Source organism: Anas platyrhynchos, chromosome 1 (genome assembly GCF_047663525.1).
Source record: "Anas platyrhynchos isolate ZD024472 breed Pekin duck chromosome 1, IASCAAS_PekinDuck_T2T, whole genome shotgun sequence".
NCBI classification, from domain to species: domain Eukaryota; kingdom Metazoa; phylum Chordata; class Aves; order Anseriformes; family Anatidae; genus Anas; species Anas platyrhynchos.
This window is the reverse complement of record NC_092587.1, coordinates 63,399,596-63,417,201: the sequence shown is the minus strand read 5'-3', so window position 1 is coordinate 63,417,201 and position 17,606 is coordinate 63,399,596. Positions and strand designations below refer to the sequence as shown.

Here is a 17,606-nt window from a genome sequence, read left to right as displayed (position 1 = left end):
CTAGAGAATTAAAAAAAAATAAAATGGCACCCTTACAGACCCTGTGTCTTACCTGTCTCTCTGTGTTGTTCCAACATGACACAAACTAAGAGCCTGTTAGCATAAAGCTAACAGCTACAAAATTCCCCAAGAATTGTAAACTTTCTTTGGTCTTCAGGTCTCCTAAGCCTGGTGGTTGATGTGACAAGGCCCATGTGTTTGATCAAAATAACCATAATCCCCATACTTAATTGGGTTAAAAATATTTAATCAATTTAAATAAATCCTAAACATCTGTAAACAACTAGGAGCCTCCTGCTACCTTCCCCAGCCTCAGTCCTACCACCAGTTTCCCTCCTGGTTGTGGCGGTAAAGACCAGGCGCTCATACAGAACAACAAAGAACAACAAACATCCACAGAGGAGACTCCCAAACTACTTCAAACAGAAAGGCAGGAACCTGCGTTGCTTCGGGCGTTCTTCAAAAGGCGCGCATCGCAGAGTTGACCTGCAGCCCCTTCTCTGTCTGCATCACAAAGCATCCGATTTCCCCCGATGGAACTAGGAACACATGAAGCCAGAGAGTTTATCCCTGACCTTAGCTCTGAAGGGCCAAACCAAAGGTTTGCAAGAAGTACAAATGAGTACAGTGGGGCAATTTCCACAACCATGCATAGGAAAATGTGCTGACCTTTCTCAACTCCGCAAAAGCTGCTCCAAAGGCAGGTTTGACCTGGGTTCTCTCCCTGATCCACTGCGGCAGCTTGCTGAAAATGGCAGGGCGGGCGTACCGGTGGTCCAGCAGCAGGATGCTTGCGAAGTCCTTCTGATGGCGAATGGCTCTTCCTGCACAGAATGTGCAACAAGCATTAAAGTGGTGCACTTGGCTGTCTGCTCTCAGGCAAGTACACTCCTATTTGCATCAGCTGTGATCAGTACTGCTTCCCTTTTCCTGCCCTGCTATTTCAGTGCAGTCACATTTTGTATCCCCCAGCCTGTCCGAGGCAGAACAAATTACCTATTGACTGGTTTACGGCCTTCATGCACAGGTTTTCAATCAGCACTCTGCTAGGTGCGGGGCCAGCAGCTCTTGGCTGGAAAGGAGAAACAGGTTAACACAAGGCAGCTGTTAATCAAACTAGGGAGTCTCAGTGAAAAAGCAAGGTAAGTAAATACTTTCATCCCTGCAGAGTGAGTGGGTGGGTATCCGAGCAGACCCCAAGCTGAGAGTAAGGAGGGACAGAAGAAAGGCTGCAGTTCGAGCAGTCACTGAGAGCCGGCCTAAAGCTGCCTTGCAAGCAGAGCACTTGTCCCCAAGCTGCCCAGGAGCAGCACCTCCAGTGGGCAGCGAGCAAGAACAAGTAAGCCAAGAGGAGAAGGGACCCTGGCACGCACCTCCTACACCCCGCCACCTCCTCTGGAACTCACTTCCCACCACTGAGCTCTTCACCTGTGCGTAAGGCTTTCTGTACATGAGCAGCACTCAGAAGGCTGTGCTCTCAGTGCCATGGTCCAGGCAACAAGGGCAAGCTCAAAGAAAAGAAAGTTTTTGAAGGCAGCCCTGGGACTCGTGTGCCAGGAAGGACGTATGTACTAGAAATCAGAAGTGAAAGAAGCAGAGGCGTTAAGTGTCTCTGTTACCATTGTTTTGTCAAGCCAAGTCATTTTCTCTTGAAGCTCTGGAGATTTAATGTTGGGGTAAGGCATTCCCACCATAATCACACACCTGCAAGGGGCAAGGGAGGGCTGCATTACTCTTAGCGTCTCATCCTGGAGCACTTTGCCAATAGACTGATAAATTAGAGGTCACTGCACCCCTGAGAGACAGCCAGCCCTGCAAACCGAGGGCGGCAGTAAAGCACAGCAGCCTGACAAGCACATTCTGAACCGAAAGCTGCAGTGGGAATCAGGGAGCCAGAACAAGGAATTACCCAGCACAGCAAGCCTCGCTGCGTTACTCGCCTGAGAAGCGTGCCCCAGAGGTGAGTGTTATACCACCCAGCAGACTTCCCCTCTCACTGGCTTATGCATCAGCCCAAGCCATGTGATCTCCCCAATTTTCTAGCTACACAAGCACTGATGTGTCCATCCTGTTGGAGGCACCGCGCTACAAACCAGGCGCTCACCCACAAAGCAGCAGCCACCTTACCTTCCCAGGTCATCAGAGAAGTTGATCCCTTCACTCATTTTGCCTCCCACTACGGAAAGCAGCAGGGCTCCTGTCATCTGGCCTGCGGACTGGCTGCAGCGCTGCAGGAGAGGGACCAGCACATCAGACCAGGAGGGTTCAGAAACACACCTGGGCTGGCATCCTCTGGCTGTGTTAGAAGCTGTGGTGCCCCCTTTAGCAACATTCCCGTACGAAGATGGGTGTCAAACTCCTCCCACCATCAGCTCTGCTCACCTTTATGCACTTGGCATACTCCGCCAGCACCTGCTCCACCTGGTTGGCCTTCTTGGGCTCCTGGAAGATCTGTGACAGGCACAGTGCATCAGTTGCAGCAGCAGGAAGCAGACAGTTCAAATTAAACAAATCATTTCACTCTCATGCTATTACAGAGCGCAAGGAACTAAGATCAGGGAGAAAAAAAACACCAGCACCTTTCCCCTCCACCCTGGAAAAGCGCTGCGTGCCTACTCCAGCACGTCAGCTGGGTGCTGAAGGGAGCAGCAGCTGCTCCTTTCTAATGTTCCCCTCCAGCTTAGGCAGCTTTGCCTAATGCTGCAGGAAGCTGGAAGTCGTCTGCAAGCTGAAAGGCAGGAAAACATGTGCCCCTCTTCCACCTGCACATAAAGGCACAGCAGGATGAGCACAACCTCCAGGTGCAAACTCTTGGAGTTTTAAAGTAACAAGTTACTGAAAGCCCCTACAGTGAACTGAGTTGTGTCTTGATAGGTACTGCACCTTGGCCTAAATCGTAAGCTGTTTTTCTAGTAAACCAGAAGTGCAATACCTGTCTTTTCTGTGACAATAGAGAACCTAAAGGACGTGTTTCCTCTTGGTTAGCAAGAGCTACTATCAGAATTTACCAGCCAGTATCAGTCTTTCAGTGGACAAGTAACTGGCAATTACAAATATATTCCAAAACTATTTAATTTATTGAACAGTAGCTATTCAATCCTCTGATTTAAATTAATTTTCCTGTGTAATTTATATAAAATCTCAGTGTGATCTCACCACAGCCACCTCAGGAAAGACTTTAACCTTCCTCTTCTATGATATGATCTCGCGTGTAGGCAGCAGAGAGTCACACTCGGTGCACTGATACCGAATTGCTTTGCTAACGCATATCCAATTTGCTGGAAACTGCAAAGGCCAAACAAGAAGAAATCAGAGCTGAAAGGCAGAGCAGGCTGCGTGGTCATGGCAGAAGCCTTGGAGGTGCCGGGTAGAGCACAAGTACCCTGACAGAGCACCCCATAAAGGCACGCTGAACAACAGCTCCACAAGCACGGGGAAGGTAAAGCATGGGGCTTCCACCCCAAAAACCTCCAGGCAGAGAGCCACAGGCCAGAGCGCACCACAGCTGTGAAATACCTGGGACTGTGCTCTGCTGGTCCATGCTTTGGCTTCTGGTAAAGGAGAAATCACAGCCGAGATAGCTGTGGGTCTCTTTTTTCCCTTGGTACATAATCCAAGACCCCCACCTCACCCCCCGAGAGGGTCAGACTGCCTGAACTTCCCTACCCAACCTTCAAGTACCCATGGCAGTCACTGCAAAAATTTCCTATTTGCAGTGATCTCCCCATTTAATGTTCTCGTTCCCTGTTTAATGTTGCTCATTGCTTTCAGCAGGAGTCACCACGGCTAGCCTTTCAGTTTCCAACTCTGCACTTCTACCAGAAAAATACTGACATCCGTCTTACGAATTTCAGGCTAGTACGATGCTGTCCACCCCTTAGCAGTGCTGGTCCGCATTCAAGGGACACTCAGCTCAGCCTGGGAAAGGCAAATTCGCCTGAAGAGCTCAACCTGAACAGCCCCTTGGCTACCAGGGGACTGGCTTGCTGGCTGCAGAAAGCGCGGACTGTCTCCCTCCATGGCCCCCGCACAGACGGTGCACTTAAAGAACCTATAGCTGCATTTAATCTAATTCAGATCCCGGCTCAGCGATCGGCCGCCCAGGAAGAATCATTTATTCATTACTAGAGGGATTGGCTAGATAAACATCCGCTCTGCTCCGCTGTGCAGAGTATGAGAGCAACTCAGCGCGAGAGGCCGGTAATGCACGGATAATTGTTTGACTTTGGAAGCTGCCATTTAGAGCAGTGAGTGCCCCTGGCTGCACAATTACCTTCTTCTTCGCTGCCAGGCGGGTGAGCAGCCCCGTCTTCTCCCAGTGCGCGTGCACCTGCTTCTCGTAGTCGTAGGAGGGGAAGAAGCACACCACGCCCCCCGGGACCACGTTGCACAGGTTGCAAAGGATTCGGCCCGTCTCATCCATCTGCGAGAGAGAGAAGAGCAGCTTGCTGCTGACAGGAGCTCAGCGAATGCCGCTCCAGTTCTGTGCCACTCCCAGATCAGACCTCTCCTGCGATATACCCCGAGGGAGGAAAAATGGGAGGAATATACAAGCTCCAAGCTGTCTGCGGGAGCGGGGAATCACCAAAAAGCTGTTCACTAACCCCAAGTTTCCATTACCACTGTGGAGCAGGATAAGGGAAGGGAGGGTCTGTCCCAGTGGGTGGGAACTGACACACTAGCACAGCTGGTGGGGGCCGAGCAGCAGTTACCTGGTGCTGGTTGCATGCTGGCTGACCAAAGAAAGAGAAGAAACCACATTCCTCTCTCCCAACTGCTTTGCAACAGACCTGCCCCAAGCCCCGTGCATTTCCCCTCCCACCTGTCAGAGCACAGTGTCCTGTGAAACGCAGGCAAGTGAAGCAACAAAGAGAGGGAGGAAGGGAAGCAAGGCAGCACTGACCATCTGGGGTAGGTCTCTGGTCTGGTAGGTGAACTCCAGCTGCTGGTTGGAGGGCCCGCTGCAGAGGATTATAGGCAAGATGTTTTCGGGAGGGATCACGTGTCCTGGAGACCAGACCAAGCAGAGTGTCAGTGTGCCTGCTGTGCGCAGACACTGCTGGCTGGACAGCAACACCTGTGTGTACTGCTGCAGACACACATTTGCCTCGACAAGCTGAGGCGTACGAGTCCCCCTGCTGCTCCAGCCTCCTGTCCCTGAGCCCTGGGAAGACAGCGAGGCACGCAGCCTGCTGCCTCTGCCCAGGGCACTGGGGGAGTCCCGCGGGGGAAGGCTCAAGCACCCTTTTGTGGCCATGAAGTCCTAGAAGGATGCCAGGCGGCTGGATCATCGCCCCACCCTGCTCCCGCAGCACGCTCACCGCAGGAGAACTCCACGACTCGTGCAGGGTCCACGCCGGCACAGGACAGCAGCTGCTCTCGGAAATCAGCCACCTGCGGAGGGCAAGGCCAAGGGAGGTCAGGCCCCAGGAGGCGCTGCAGCAGTACCACTCCTTCAGCACCAGCATGGAGGGAGAGCTGAGGAGCTCAGTGCGGAGACAGGTGGAGGAGGTGGGCTTCCTCCAGGATGAGGACATCAGGCCACGGGAGTGCTGAGCATGCAAGGGGTGGGAGGGCTGCAGAGCTCCAACTTCAGACTTCTCCAGGTGCATAAAAATATCACCAGGACTCCCAAACACGGCACAGACCACACCTTGCACTGCATCAGAGGATGTACAACATCTTCTCTCCAAGGTGCAGTCTGAAGGGTTCAAAGTTGGAATGGGGGCCTTCCAAAAAAGGAGGCCACTGCCTCACCAAGGCCCTGTGCTTTGCACCCTTCTTCCCTCCCTTTGGGAGAAAAATCTCGAAAATTTTCTCAGACAGGGTCTCCTCAACAGCAAAGAGGAGATGCCAGGACATTCCTGCCCAGAACCAGGAATAGAGGAACTGCGTAAGTACAGCTGAGATGTCTGACACACCCCTGTGCCTGCACAGTACAGTCTCTCTGGAACTGTATTCAAAAGCAATGGCCTAAGGATGTTAAGCTGAAGAGATGGATCCTGCCACCATAAAAATACTTAAGTCTTGATTTTTCTGAAAAATCCCCTATGGGCTTTTTTTTTTAGGGATCCCCATGTGAGGATCCCCATCCCCTTAGAAGGTCAGCTGGTTTTACAACGTCCTCTGACCGCTACCCACGCTAGCTCCAGCCTACCATGAGCTCAGCCTGTTGTTGTCTCGAGGACACAAAAGATTAACAAGGGCAATCCTGCCCCTGCACTTTCAGCATTTTGCATAACCAAAGCGTGACACCTCGTACAGGGAGACTGCATCAAGGAGATAAAAGTGTAGGTGGGAGAGGTCTTTCCCACACACACCACAGGAGGTGAGAAGAGCATGCCCCAGTGGAGCCAAGCTCTTATTTTTCCATGCCTGCTTGTAGATAGTGCCAGAGATGTCCCGAGAGCCCAGCCCAGCATCCCAATTCCCTCACCGGCTGCATGGTGCCCCCAGCAATGATTACAGCTCGGCATTCTTTCACCACCTTGGCAAAGTGGACAGCTGGATTCAGCAAGAGGAATTTGAGGCTGCTCTGAGCAACAGTGCCTGGGGAAAAAAAAAAAAAAAAGAGAGAAATGGGATTGGAAATTATCTGTGACAAACATGGATGTGAGAGATTCTCCCTCCTCCTGCCCTGAGCAGTCTGGCAGATCCCCAGCTCTCAAAACAAGGTGCTGCTACCCTAGCCCCAGTGCCCTTGTTAGGAATTCTGTTGGGTTCACGAGAGTCCTCTTGCAGACTGAGCCTGCCAGCCTGAATCATGGACTGCACAGATACCCTCTGGTAGGGCAACCCCAGCCTCCCTCGCTGCCCATCACGAGTCACATCACTGCCCTACCTTGCCTGTTGAGAATGACCCGGCCGTCTTCGTTTGCGTTCGTGAGGGCCGAGAGAAATCCTTCGATCTGCATCAGCGGGGAGGCCGCTCGGAGCTGCTCATTCTCAGGCTCCACAGGAGGGCTCTGGAGAGTCCGGGCTGGCCAGGAGGGAGAAGGAGAGGCAGGCAGCTTAGGCTACGTTTCTGAAGATAGGACCTGAACGCTAAATACAGATGGGTCCTTTCTCCAGGAACACGATACCCATGTTCCATCTCATTGCTAAGAAAAAAAATGCAACAAACACCTGGCTTTCCTAGCTGGCACCATTTGCCTAAGCCATCTACTCAGATCCATTAAAAAACACCTGTGCAGTATGGCTTGGGCAGCGTCTCACCCTTCAGTTCTGCCTCTCCCCTTCCCCACGCAGATGTAGGTCCCACATCCTCTCTTTGTCCACAATCGCACAAGCGGAGGATGTCTGAACTCACCCTCTTTTTCGGATCCCTGCTGGAGGGTCAGCAGGAAATTCTGCAAGCCAGCCACCCTCTGGTTCTCCTTGTTTGTCCTCACAGTTGTGGCAGGATTGCCGTATCGCTCCACAAACCCGAAAAGCTGCGAAGCAAAGGCCAGAAAGACTAAGACCACCAACAGCAGCAATCAGACAAGACAAAAACAGGCTGCTGCGTCTTCTCCTTCAAACACAGCGTGTGCAACAGCATTTGAAGGCTGTGGGCCATGAAGCCAGAGGGCAGTACCTTCCTGCTGATGAGGCTCCTCTCACAGTAACGCTGAACCTGTCGGAGGAAGACAGGAAAATGAACTTGCGTCGTTCATTTTCCAACCCTCTCCCATCCCGCTGTCCTCGAGCCTTGTCCAGCAGCTGGTTTTGCTGTGCTCCTGGGGAAGGGCACACAGTTCTTTGTGAGAGCTCCCCCCTAGACACCATTTCAGAGAGCAGGTCCTGCCACGTGGCACCTGACTCTACTTCCAGCTCTCACACAGGCTTCCTGATAACCTTGACCAAGTCACCAGCTATGCCCTACAGGAAACAACGCTTACCCTACCTTGAAGAGGTTGATATTATCAATCTGGCTCTGAAATAGGAAGTCATTGATGGATTTTAGCACTGTCCCTAAAAGAAAAGGGTGAAAGGGAAAAAATATATATATTAGCTGCTGAGCCTGCAGCCCCTCACTGCCCACATCTAAGTCCCTGACTGATGGCATTCGCTCCAGTCTTACCTGTTTGGGAAACTGCCTGGCAGCTGGGATTTTGGTTCACGTTTCCTGTAAAACACGAAACCGTTACAGTGGGTCTGTCTTACAATTAAGCAAGAGACTAACAACTGAGCTGAAAGGGGCACAGCACTAGGAAAAAAAAAGAAAAAAGACAAAACCAGAATCAACTTGACATCTGGAAAAGGTACACAGAGAAAACAACAGCTCTTGCTTGCTTTGTCTTTTCCCTGTAGGATAGCCCTACAGTGTAGGACAAGAGTGCTGCTGCATCCTGAGGAACACCACCTACATTCCTTCTGTAGCAAGAGGCAGCAGGTAGGGTGGGTGCATACAAATGCTTGCACACCACGCAGTCCTCGTGCTGCAACGCTGAGGGGACAAGGACTGCAGAGCATCCCTCAGCCCTCCTCACTGCAGCGCTGGGGAGCTGGCAGGTGATCGGGAAGAGGGGAAACACCTGAGGACAGCTCCACACAGACTCTGAGAGCCGTATTAATTACTGCTGCTCGCTGCGCTGCCTGGCCTAGTGTTTAACACCCACCTCACATCTCACTTGGCAGCCTCAATCAGGAAGCTGTGCACAGGCTGCAGTCTCTAATGAAAGTGCTCGGCCATACGTGGGGAAGAGGAAACCCTCAGGAGCAGGGGGGAAGAGAAGTACACAGCTGAGAGAAGGGCAGGGAGCACCTACGGGGCCCTGCACCACAGACCTGCTTTTTCCCTGAGCAAGGAGAAGGTTCTTTGGGAACTTAATGACAGGTTCTCCTCACGGCACACTGATATCTCGCTAAAAAGGCATTGGAGGAAAGGAGAAAAAAAAGAACTCATTCTGCAGAGGTACGCCTGCCACAGAGAGAGGTCTTGCCACCAGATGACACAGAATTATTCTGAGCCGTTTTTGTCCTGTGCTGATCACTGTCACACATCTGCCATACTCCTCACTTCGGACCTTATCACCTTCCTATTCAAATCAGATCTGAGAATCACACAGAAAGAGAGGGGAACTGCTGCTACCCACTTCTGGCATCACCTGCTGCTCCTCAGCTGATCAGAAAGGAGAGGGGTTCTGGCAGACACCGGTCCCCATCCCCATCTTACAAATCTGACAGAAATAACCTAACTGATGCCCAAACCTAACCTGAGCAAGCCTGTGAGGAGGACAAGGGGGCAGCGCTCTCAGTCCACAAGTACCCACAGGGGCAGGAACGGTTTGCTTACCTCCCAGCATGGCTACAAACCGCTCCAGTAAATACAGGATCTGCTTAATGTACATCAGGTTCTTTGCCTTCAAACGTTTCCTAGGAAAAAAAACAGGCAGGCATTAAGCCCCAAAACATCTTTAGGAACTAACTCACACAGCTTCCCAAGCTGCAGAGGCAAGCACCTGAACTCCCCTTAATTTGGGAGAGGCAAAAACCAGACAGCAGCAGCAGAGATCTATACGTTGGGGAAGTGTGGAGAAGCTGCTGGAAAGCAGAGCTGGCTGTGAGGTGCTTTCATCTACTTCCAGCTCTCACACAGGCTTCCCGATAACCTTGAACAAGTCACCAGCTACGCCCTAGCAGAAGACAACATTTTGCTCACGTTCCCTGTTTGTAACAGGGCATACACCCCTGAGTAACCTACCCCAGATCACCCCAGAGCACTCACCCCTGCAGCCCAGGCACTTCACTGTTCCTACAGCCACCTTTCTGCTCACACACTAATTACAGCTTGTTTATTACGATGGCAGTGATGCCCCAAGTCCCTGTTGCGATAACGCTGCGCCAATTCAGTTATTAGCACTGAGCACAATAATCAAGCACTGCAGGGATGACAAGATCCAAGATCTGGGCCAGCATCAAAAAAACACATCCAGCTTCCTCCTCCTCAGAGCTCACTGCCTCGGCCGCGATGCCAGTCAGCACATGAGAGGTTAAGGTACAGGAGAGAGATAAAAGGCTGGAGCTTTTGAAACTCTGCCTCACAAAGCAGGAACGATTAGAGAGAGAGATTGGGAAAGAAACTGAGAGTATAAGGAAAAGGCAGAATCCTCAGGGTACCCCCTTCTCACTGCTTAATACCAACCCCAGGAGTATGACTTAGACGGGTTCCAGACAGAGATAATGAAGCAAGTGGCTTTTCATCTGCAGAAGGATTAATGCAAATAGCCTTCCGCTGGGAAAAAAGCAAGAAAGGCCCTGCAGACATGAGACAAGCCACGGCATCCATGCTGCCTGCCACCGCTCGGCCGTTCTCCTCCGAGACCCTCACCTGTATCGCTCCATGTACTGCTGCAGCTGGGAGTGGGCACAGCACAGCTACAAGAACAAAAAGTGGAGCTGGTGTTAGAGGAGAAAGGGCGCTCTGCTGGATGGAGAGCTCATTCGTGGTTAAAGGGCCATCCGTGACTCACCTGAGAGCCGCTGACCTCCGCGCTGTGGATACAGGTGATGGTGTCTATGAGGTTGTGGGCCTCATCAATGATCACAACCTGGTCCTTCAGTTTGATCCCAGCAGCGCTCCTGGTCGCCTCGTGCAAGAGCATCTGGTAGGGCAGCACCACCAGCTGCAGGAGAAGCACACATAACCCTGGTTCCAGCTCTCAGCCTTACAAACGCAGAGCACTCACCAACTGCTCAGCAAAGGCTGATTACAAACTGCCTGTTTACAAACTGCTGAAACATTGTGCAGCACACTACCGGCAGGAGCAAGTAATGGGTTTATTTATTGTTAGAGGCCCCTAAGCAGCATGCAGACCTTACCTGAGCAGCAGGAATGGCGTATCGACTCCCATAATATGGGCAGGCTTTGGTCTCCCTCCCCAAAGCCACCAGCTGCTCGATATCCTTCACTTCCACCAAAACTTCATCGCGGAGAAACTGCATTTGTTCATAGGAATAAAAAGGGCACGTAGCACGACTCACACGTCTCTTCTTCCCTTCCGTCTCTTCACCAGATTTCTTTTCTGACAGCAGAAATCAAAAGAAAGACATGAGCAACACACTCATATAGTCTTAAACCACTCCTCTGCACCCTTATAGCACTTCCTCCTGGACTTTAAAGCAGGCTTTGTCCTGAGTATTTTTGACCCATCATCTATTTAAAGGGTATTCAGCAGAGACATTTCCATCCCCTAGTGGATGTTGCTTTTGCTGCTTTCTTAATCACGTGCCATCTCCCCACACCACCAGCAGCAAATTAGAACAAGCGTGCTCCCAAGCACGAGTCCTGACCAATGTTTAGACACTCAGAAAATACAGACCTCAGCATCCTAACCCAGAGGACGAGAGAAGGAAAAGCAGTAAGGAGAGAAAACTCTCTTGCTAGAATTGATTGGCAGAGAGCCTCTCTGCAGACTCTCGCAGCAGCTTTATCAGCCGTTGCCTCCCCAGGCTGGAAGTGTTCTTACCATGTTTGTTCTTTTGCATCTCCGTGCAGCGGTCATTGATGAGCTGGAGAGCCCCCAAGCGGCGCACCTCCTCATTCACACACAGGTTCTTAGGCATGCAAAGAGAAGCAAGAGATGGCCATTAAGAACAGTGTGCACCCTTCGCTGTAAAACAGCTGTAGAAGAAGCTTCTGTAAAAGCTTCTTCAAAGCAATCATAGGCCAGATTCCAAAACAGAAAAGTCAGACATTGTGTGTGCTAGCTGCTACAAATATGCTCAAAACCCCTAAGAACTTAGTAAGGAGAAAAAACGAGAAAAGGTGCCCTCAGATGGCTCACTGCTACAAAACAGTTTCTAAAAAGATGCTAGCAGAATTAATAGCAAGAAGGGTGCCTTCTCAGTGACTCAGGCATCTGCAATCTCCCGCATCAGAAGAGGGAAGACAGACTTTTGCATTTGCATCAAAGGGTAAATGGCCAAACAGCTCACAAAAAAAAACGTACACCACGCAGATCTGACCCATAACTACTTTATTTTTTCCAGTGGAAGATCCTGTCAGTCCCCAAGGTACCTTCTGAGGTGTCACATCCACACAGCTCTTAGCAAAGCCCTTTATACTAAATTAACACACACCCGGATCCTTTTGTGGACATACCACATACCTGCCTGGATCCCAAAGAGACCAGACGCGTGTCTTTGCCAAAAGGACTTTTTTGCACTTCATGCACAAACTGTGACAGCTGGGAGTGCGTGCGGCTGCAGTAGTAAATCTACAGTGAGGAAGAACACAGTGAAGATGAGAACATGGAATCCAACCTCCTATCTACAACCAATCCGGCAAGGAAGCAGCCAAGCACATCAACGATGTTAATACTGCTCAAGGCTTCAAAACACAAGGGAAGGCACATGCTTGAGTGTTCGTCACCTTACAACTGTCAAGGCCAAAGCCCTACCTTCATGCTTTTGTCCTTAATTTCTACTGAATTTTCCAAGGCCCTTATAATAACAGGGACTCACCATTGAAGAGTAATAAAAGAGTAATGAAGAGTAATGAACAAACGTTTCTTGCAGCGCATCTTTAGAGCAAGCCACAACAAAATTTCAGCAACGTTAGCAGAGCAAACTGCTTAGGCAGCCGGCACAGTCCAGAAGGAGATGAGAGCAGCAGAACTGGTTGCTAATATCGACAAACTCGGCAGTTACTGGATGCCACTTCCCAAATCCCTCTGTACTGCATTGCTGGGTGCAAGGAAGCCGTAACTCTGCTACCCTGTTCTGTGAGGTGTCCTCATCTCACCTTCGTCACGTGTTCTTCTTCCAAATCATCATCATCATCTTCCTCCAGCCTAAGAACAGAACAAGTTACAATCAGTGATGCTCTACCACAGACAGCAGTCTCAAGAGAGGTGCTTGTATCATCAGGAAATAAAAGAAAAATTGACTTAGTTTTTTTCTCAGTAAAAGAAAAATTGACTTAGACGCATCGAATAGTTTAAGTGTGAGTGTGCACAATTGAGTCAAGCCTTGCTCTTTAAAAGAAATACGTCTGTAGGGCTGTGACTTTAGCAGCTTCAAGAAGCTTTTTTTTTTCTTTTAAATCTGGTGCTTCTAAGCCCCAGGCATAAGCTAATCAGTGCTATACTATTCTTTGGTGTGCTTATTTATTTATTTTTGTAAAACATTCTCCTTAGAGACAATTTACCACCCTCAAGCCGTTGCATAAAGAAAAGTTTCAGGAAGAAACTGCTATACAATTCCTCAAAGGCAATAGCAGTTTAATGCTTAATAACTACTTCATTTATATGTAGCTTAAATGCTTTGCAATTTTAAGGCAGGAGGATCTGTCTACATACTAATTAGTAAATTTGTATTTTAGATGTATTTGACTTTTATTACCAAAGTATGGCTTCTGGCTTTCTGCATAAAGCAAAAGAAACAAATGTGTGATAGAGAGAAGTGTGCACATGGTTTCCATGCTGTAGCTCCAACCTTTAGGAATACGACCATCTCTCCCTGTAGAGTATCAAAAGATGCTACTGCTAACCAGCAGGACTGGTAGCTTCCTCTGCTGCCCTGAGGGGCATTTTGCTTTTCTAATGCAAGGAACTCGAGTCATTTACCAACATCCAGAGGCATTCTCTGGGAACCAGGCATGGATAAAGACAGGAAATTGCCCCACATTTTGAGAAAGATGAACTTTCTTGGAAGGCACTCTAAATTCCTGTGATCAGCCTCAAACAAGCAAACAAAAAAAATCCCCAACCACCTAAAAACCAAACCCTCCAGAACAAGTGCTACCCCAGCTTGAATGGGGGAGAAACTCCAGATCTTCACAACAGAGAGCCACCTTTATACCCAGCATGATAAATACTCGAAGAATCCCAGAGAAATCCCAAGAAAGCAATCACAGCCAAAATCCCTTTAACTAAGGCAATCCTAAAATGATAGAGAATACATTTCCTTGACATAGAATCACCCAATACCCCAAGTTGGAAGGGACCCACAAGGACTGAGTCCAACTCCTGGCTCTGCACAGGTCTACCAAAAAATCAGAATTCACACCATATGACTAAGAGCATGACTGGAACACCCTCAGTCCTTGTCCTTACCCAGATGCCACCTTCTTTTCCTCATCACTCTCATACTCAGCAAGGATCAGCTCCTCCTCATTGTGATCCAGCTGCTCCAGAACCTCTGCTCCCGCTCCCTCCGAAAGAGCCTCCTTGCTGAGCTGAAGAAGGCGCTTCGTCTCATCCTCCTCAGATCTCTGAAGCGAGCACATGAGCACATTATTTCTCACACAGCAAAGTGGCACTCGCACCACTTTACGCCATGTAGCACAGAGAACGGCTTGCTGGGTACATCCTCAGCAGGACAAGCAAATGCACCACTGGTGTCTAAAATGATTCAGCCCTGCACAATGCAGATGGCAGCAACAGCCAAAGATTTGACCACACAGACACACATGAAAAGGAAACATAAAAACCTTCTAGGCAAAAGGCCTTCTAAACACCACCTAAAACTTGAAGTGACAACATCCATGTAATCCCGCATCAGTCACTTCAATTGGCCCATAAAAATGACTGCCTTGGAAAAAATAGTGTGCAAAACAGCAACCCAGCAAACATATAAGGATATAATCAAATAATACATCCACAGTTAACTCAAGACTAAGGTGAACTCAGTAACTGTTTTGAATACAAAGCCCAAGATTTTTCTCTGCTTTTTTTTTTCTTCCCCTGTTATGTGGTTCTTATTCTATAACAGGCCTTATCCCTCCAAAGAAATTCTATTACAATGTTGAAGAACAGTTTTCTTATTGGTTTTCTGTTCTGATAAAGAAAAGTTCCTTCCAACTGTACCTTCCAACTTTAATGAGCATTTACTCTGGCATTATGAAGAAAGGCAGTTTACAAGTACTATAGAGTAGATGAATCAGTTGCTCTTCCAGATCTCTATACCTTTTCTCCAATTTGCTTTCTTCCTTTTGCCATGCTCATTATTTCCCATGCTTTTCATTCTCTTGTAAGGAAACAAGTTCTTTGTTCCACTTGTTTTTGATTTGCCGTTCACCTCGGAACCTTTGCTATTTCTGCTGGACCCTTTTGACAGGAGTTGAATAAAACATAACACAGCACTTGAGATGGAGCACGCTAAAAACTAATAGCCTGGCTGCCTTATAAGTCTGTCTCTTTGGGGACGCAAAGTGGGGATTTCTGGGAAGTTTAACCCACACTATCAAAAAGCTTCGGGTCAAGGGTTCTGGGGCCAGTTCACCCATCTAAATGGCAGGCAAATAGATCTGTCAACTTCCTACATGTAGAAAAGGGACACTTTGTAGAAAATACGGCTGTATAGTCCAGAAGGTAAGCAAGTACAATTGTTCCCTAGTGGTGAGCAAAGTACAACCAAGGTCTGATCTGGCTTTTTTTTGGTCTTCTGTTCCCATCCTCTTAAATTGAATCCAAGATCTACGGGTTTTATTCCATAAGCACAGTGCTTACAGATGCTCATAAAACAAAGAGCTTCCAAAAAAAAAAAACAAAACCTTTTTTTTTTTTAAAAAGAAAAAACAACCTTTTTTTACCTACACACAAATGCTTTCAGGAAATTCTCTACACACAAAGTGTTTTTCACATCTGTACTTAAAAAAAACTAATCTAACCAAAAATTTCAGAGGGACAATTCCAAAACAGATGGGTCAGAAAATTTAGAGTCATATGACAGGCGTAAGCAAGTACGAACAATATTTGAGATTATGCAGAAACTTCTAATCTCTGCAGGACAACTCACCTTCCTCTTCGCTGCATATTTCAGCTGCACATTATGGCGAATTTTCTCAAGACGTTCTTCTCGCTTTTTCCTCCTGATCTGCTCTTCCTGAAACAAAGGGAGAGCGAGGGAAGGATGAATTGTGTTTAGTCCTAAAAGCCAGGTATAATTACTTTCCTATTCCCTGGGAGTAGTCAAAAAAAAAAAACAAAAACAAAAACAAAAAACTCTGAAATATAATTGCCAGTAGGTCCTTTTCTCCTTGCATGCCTATTATACGTTATTATGTTGACAGTAACATAGTTTCCTGTCCTATGCAACCTGTACAGGAATGCCTCATCCCTCTTAACTGAAAAAGTTAAGAAGTGTTGTGAATGACAACAACTGCCAGGTTTGCATCATCTGCTTTTCCATCCATCACCCATGATATCTCCTATTCTGATCCTCACACCTTGCTGTTTTACCCTTCCTCTACACATAACATTTCTTAACCTTTAGCTTGTTCACCATGTCCTGTTCTTCTTTCTTCTGCACAAATGCCGTAATCCAGTCTGGCTCCCCGGATGAGCCTTTGCTATCAGGCCGTCCTGGCTCATCAGAAGCCAGCGGCTGCTTCTCCTCCTTGTCCTCAAGTGCCAGAAGCCGTGCCTCCTCCTGCTTCTTCTTCTCCTCAAAGTCTCTGAGCCAGGTGAGGGCCCCGCAGATGAGACTCAGCGACTTTCCCTGGTGAAAACAAACGGGACAGGGCCACACACCTGATACATCACCGTCCCTGACAGACCACAGAGAAGACCCGCTTCGGAGTGGGATCAGGCCAAGCTCATGTGTGTGCAGATACAGATGTGGCACTCTGTTATCCCACAGTGCCACTTTATGTGGTGTCTGCTTCTCCCCTGCACCTGCGCAGGGTGCACCAGCACCACAGATGGGGCTGGCACATCTCTGAAACGGGATCCCGGGCTTCACACTTGCGTGGGGACAGAGCCCAGCCTCCCCAAGCACCACCCGGATGGGAACGGCTCCCAGCACCCCCACCCCCAATTCTCCGTCCCGCTTCTCACCGTGCCCGTGGGGCTCTCGAAGATGCCGACCTGCCCGGCCTGCAGCGCGGCGTACAGCGCGGCCATGAACCGCTCCTGGATGGGGTACGGCCTGTAGGGGAACGGGAACGGGGACGGGGACCGGGGCTCCCCGCCGCCCGCCGCCTCAGGCGAACACCGGCCCCCGGGCTTCGCCCACCGCCCGCCCGCCTCAGCACCAACGGCCGCTGCCTCAGCGCCAACGGTCAGCGCCTCAGCGCCAACGGCCGCCCGCGCGCCCTCCATGGCACCGCCTTCCCGCCTCGCAGCGCCGCCTCCTGCCCATGGCCGCGGCCGGGCGGGGCCGGGTCCCGAGCCCTCCCCCTGCCCTCAGCGCCTCGCTTCGCCTCAGGGCCGGTCCCCGGAGCCCGGCTGTGGTGCTGGGGATCCGCTGGTGCCGGGGGTCCCGGTTCCTCAGCCCGCTGCCAGGGGTCTCCCCTCAGGATGGGTGTGGGGGGCTCGGTGCCGCTCGCTGACAGAAAAAGCAGGGTTGTACGCACGGAAAGAGCACCAGGGGGTTATTTGAGGGGGGAAACGCGCACCCCGTGATAAAACACGGCGATATGAAGCAGGTTTGTGGAAAGCACAATCATTAACGTACTGATAAATGTAAATCTGGTGGTTCCTCGCTGTTAACGCTGAGTTGTATGTGTCAATACTTGACAAACAGGGAGGTAAAAGAGTTCTCCAGCATAAAAAAATAACTTTAAAAATTGCAAACAGTCTCTGGACTGCCCATAGGAACCCATCATGTCTGCTGGATACAGCTCAGACATCTAGAGGAATACTTATTTTTTGGTTAAATGAGGTAAGGCCACGTTTTTG

The 17,606-nt window shown here is 49.6% G+C and overlaps 1 protein-coding gene across 3 annotated transcripts; it reads right to left on the bottom strand.

Annotated features, from left to right (window-relative positions):
• Nucleotides 1-230: 230 nt before the first annotated feature.
• DDX11 (DEAD/H-box helicase 11) lies at nucleotides 231-17,288 on the bottom strand. Of its 3 annotated transcripts, XM_038173459.2 has the most exons (26): nucleotides 16,764-17,285; nucleotides 16,195-16,425; nucleotides 15,724-15,810; nucleotides 14,040-14,197; nucleotides 12,728-12,776; nucleotides 12,093-12,200; nucleotides 11,451-11,538; nucleotides 10,804-11,006; nucleotides 10,455-10,607; nucleotides 10,313-10,359; nucleotides 9,278-9,357; nucleotides 8,063-8,107; nucleotides 7,886-7,953; nucleotides 7,577-7,615; nucleotides 7,310-7,433; nucleotides 6,842-6,979; nucleotides 6,437-6,549; nucleotides 5,322-5,394; nucleotides 4,904-5,007; nucleotides 4,274-4,423; nucleotides 2,383-2,451; nucleotides 2,128-2,228; nucleotides 1,620-1,704; nucleotides 997-1,072; nucleotides 670-824; nucleotides 231-539 (listed from the first exon to the last, which is right to left on the bottom strand). In XM_038173459.2, exons 1-26 carry the CDS (start codon nucleotides 17,025-17,027, stop codon nucleotides 510-512), a joined length of 2,838 nt encoding a protein of 945 aa, XP_038029387.2. In that variant the 5' UTR covers nucleotides 17,028-17,285; the 3' UTR covers nucleotides 231-509. The 3 variants fall into 3 exon arrangements, 2 of the variants coding, with proteins under 2 accessions (XP_038029387.2, XP_071895636.1); XM_072039535.1 differs by lacking the exon at nucleotides 997-1,072 and having other exon boundaries at nucleotides 16,764-17,288; XR_011810017.1 differs by lacking the exons at nucleotides 231-539; nucleotides 670-824; nucleotides 997-1,072; nucleotides 1,620-1,704 and adding an exon at nucleotides 3,157-3,285 and having other exon boundaries at nucleotides 2,161-2,228; nucleotides 16,764-17,288.
• Between the last annotated feature and the right edge of the window lie 318 nt (nucleotides 17,289-17,606).

Bases quoted from the DNA above. Each gene is read 5' to 3' on its own strand.
- DDX11 (XM_038173459.2), bottom strand. From the start codon at position 17,027: ATGGAGGGCGCGCGGGCGGCCGTTGGCGCTGAGGCGCTGACCGTTGGC. The intron at 5,008-5,321 runs GTGAGCGTGCTG...TCTGGTCTCCAG, and splicing joins AGTCGTGGAGTTCTCCTGCG to GACACGTGATCCCTCCCGAA. The intron at 1,073-1,619 runs GTAACAGAGACA...TCTCCTTTCCAG, and splicing joins CTTGGCTTGACAAAACAATG to CCAAGAGCTGCTGGCCCCGC.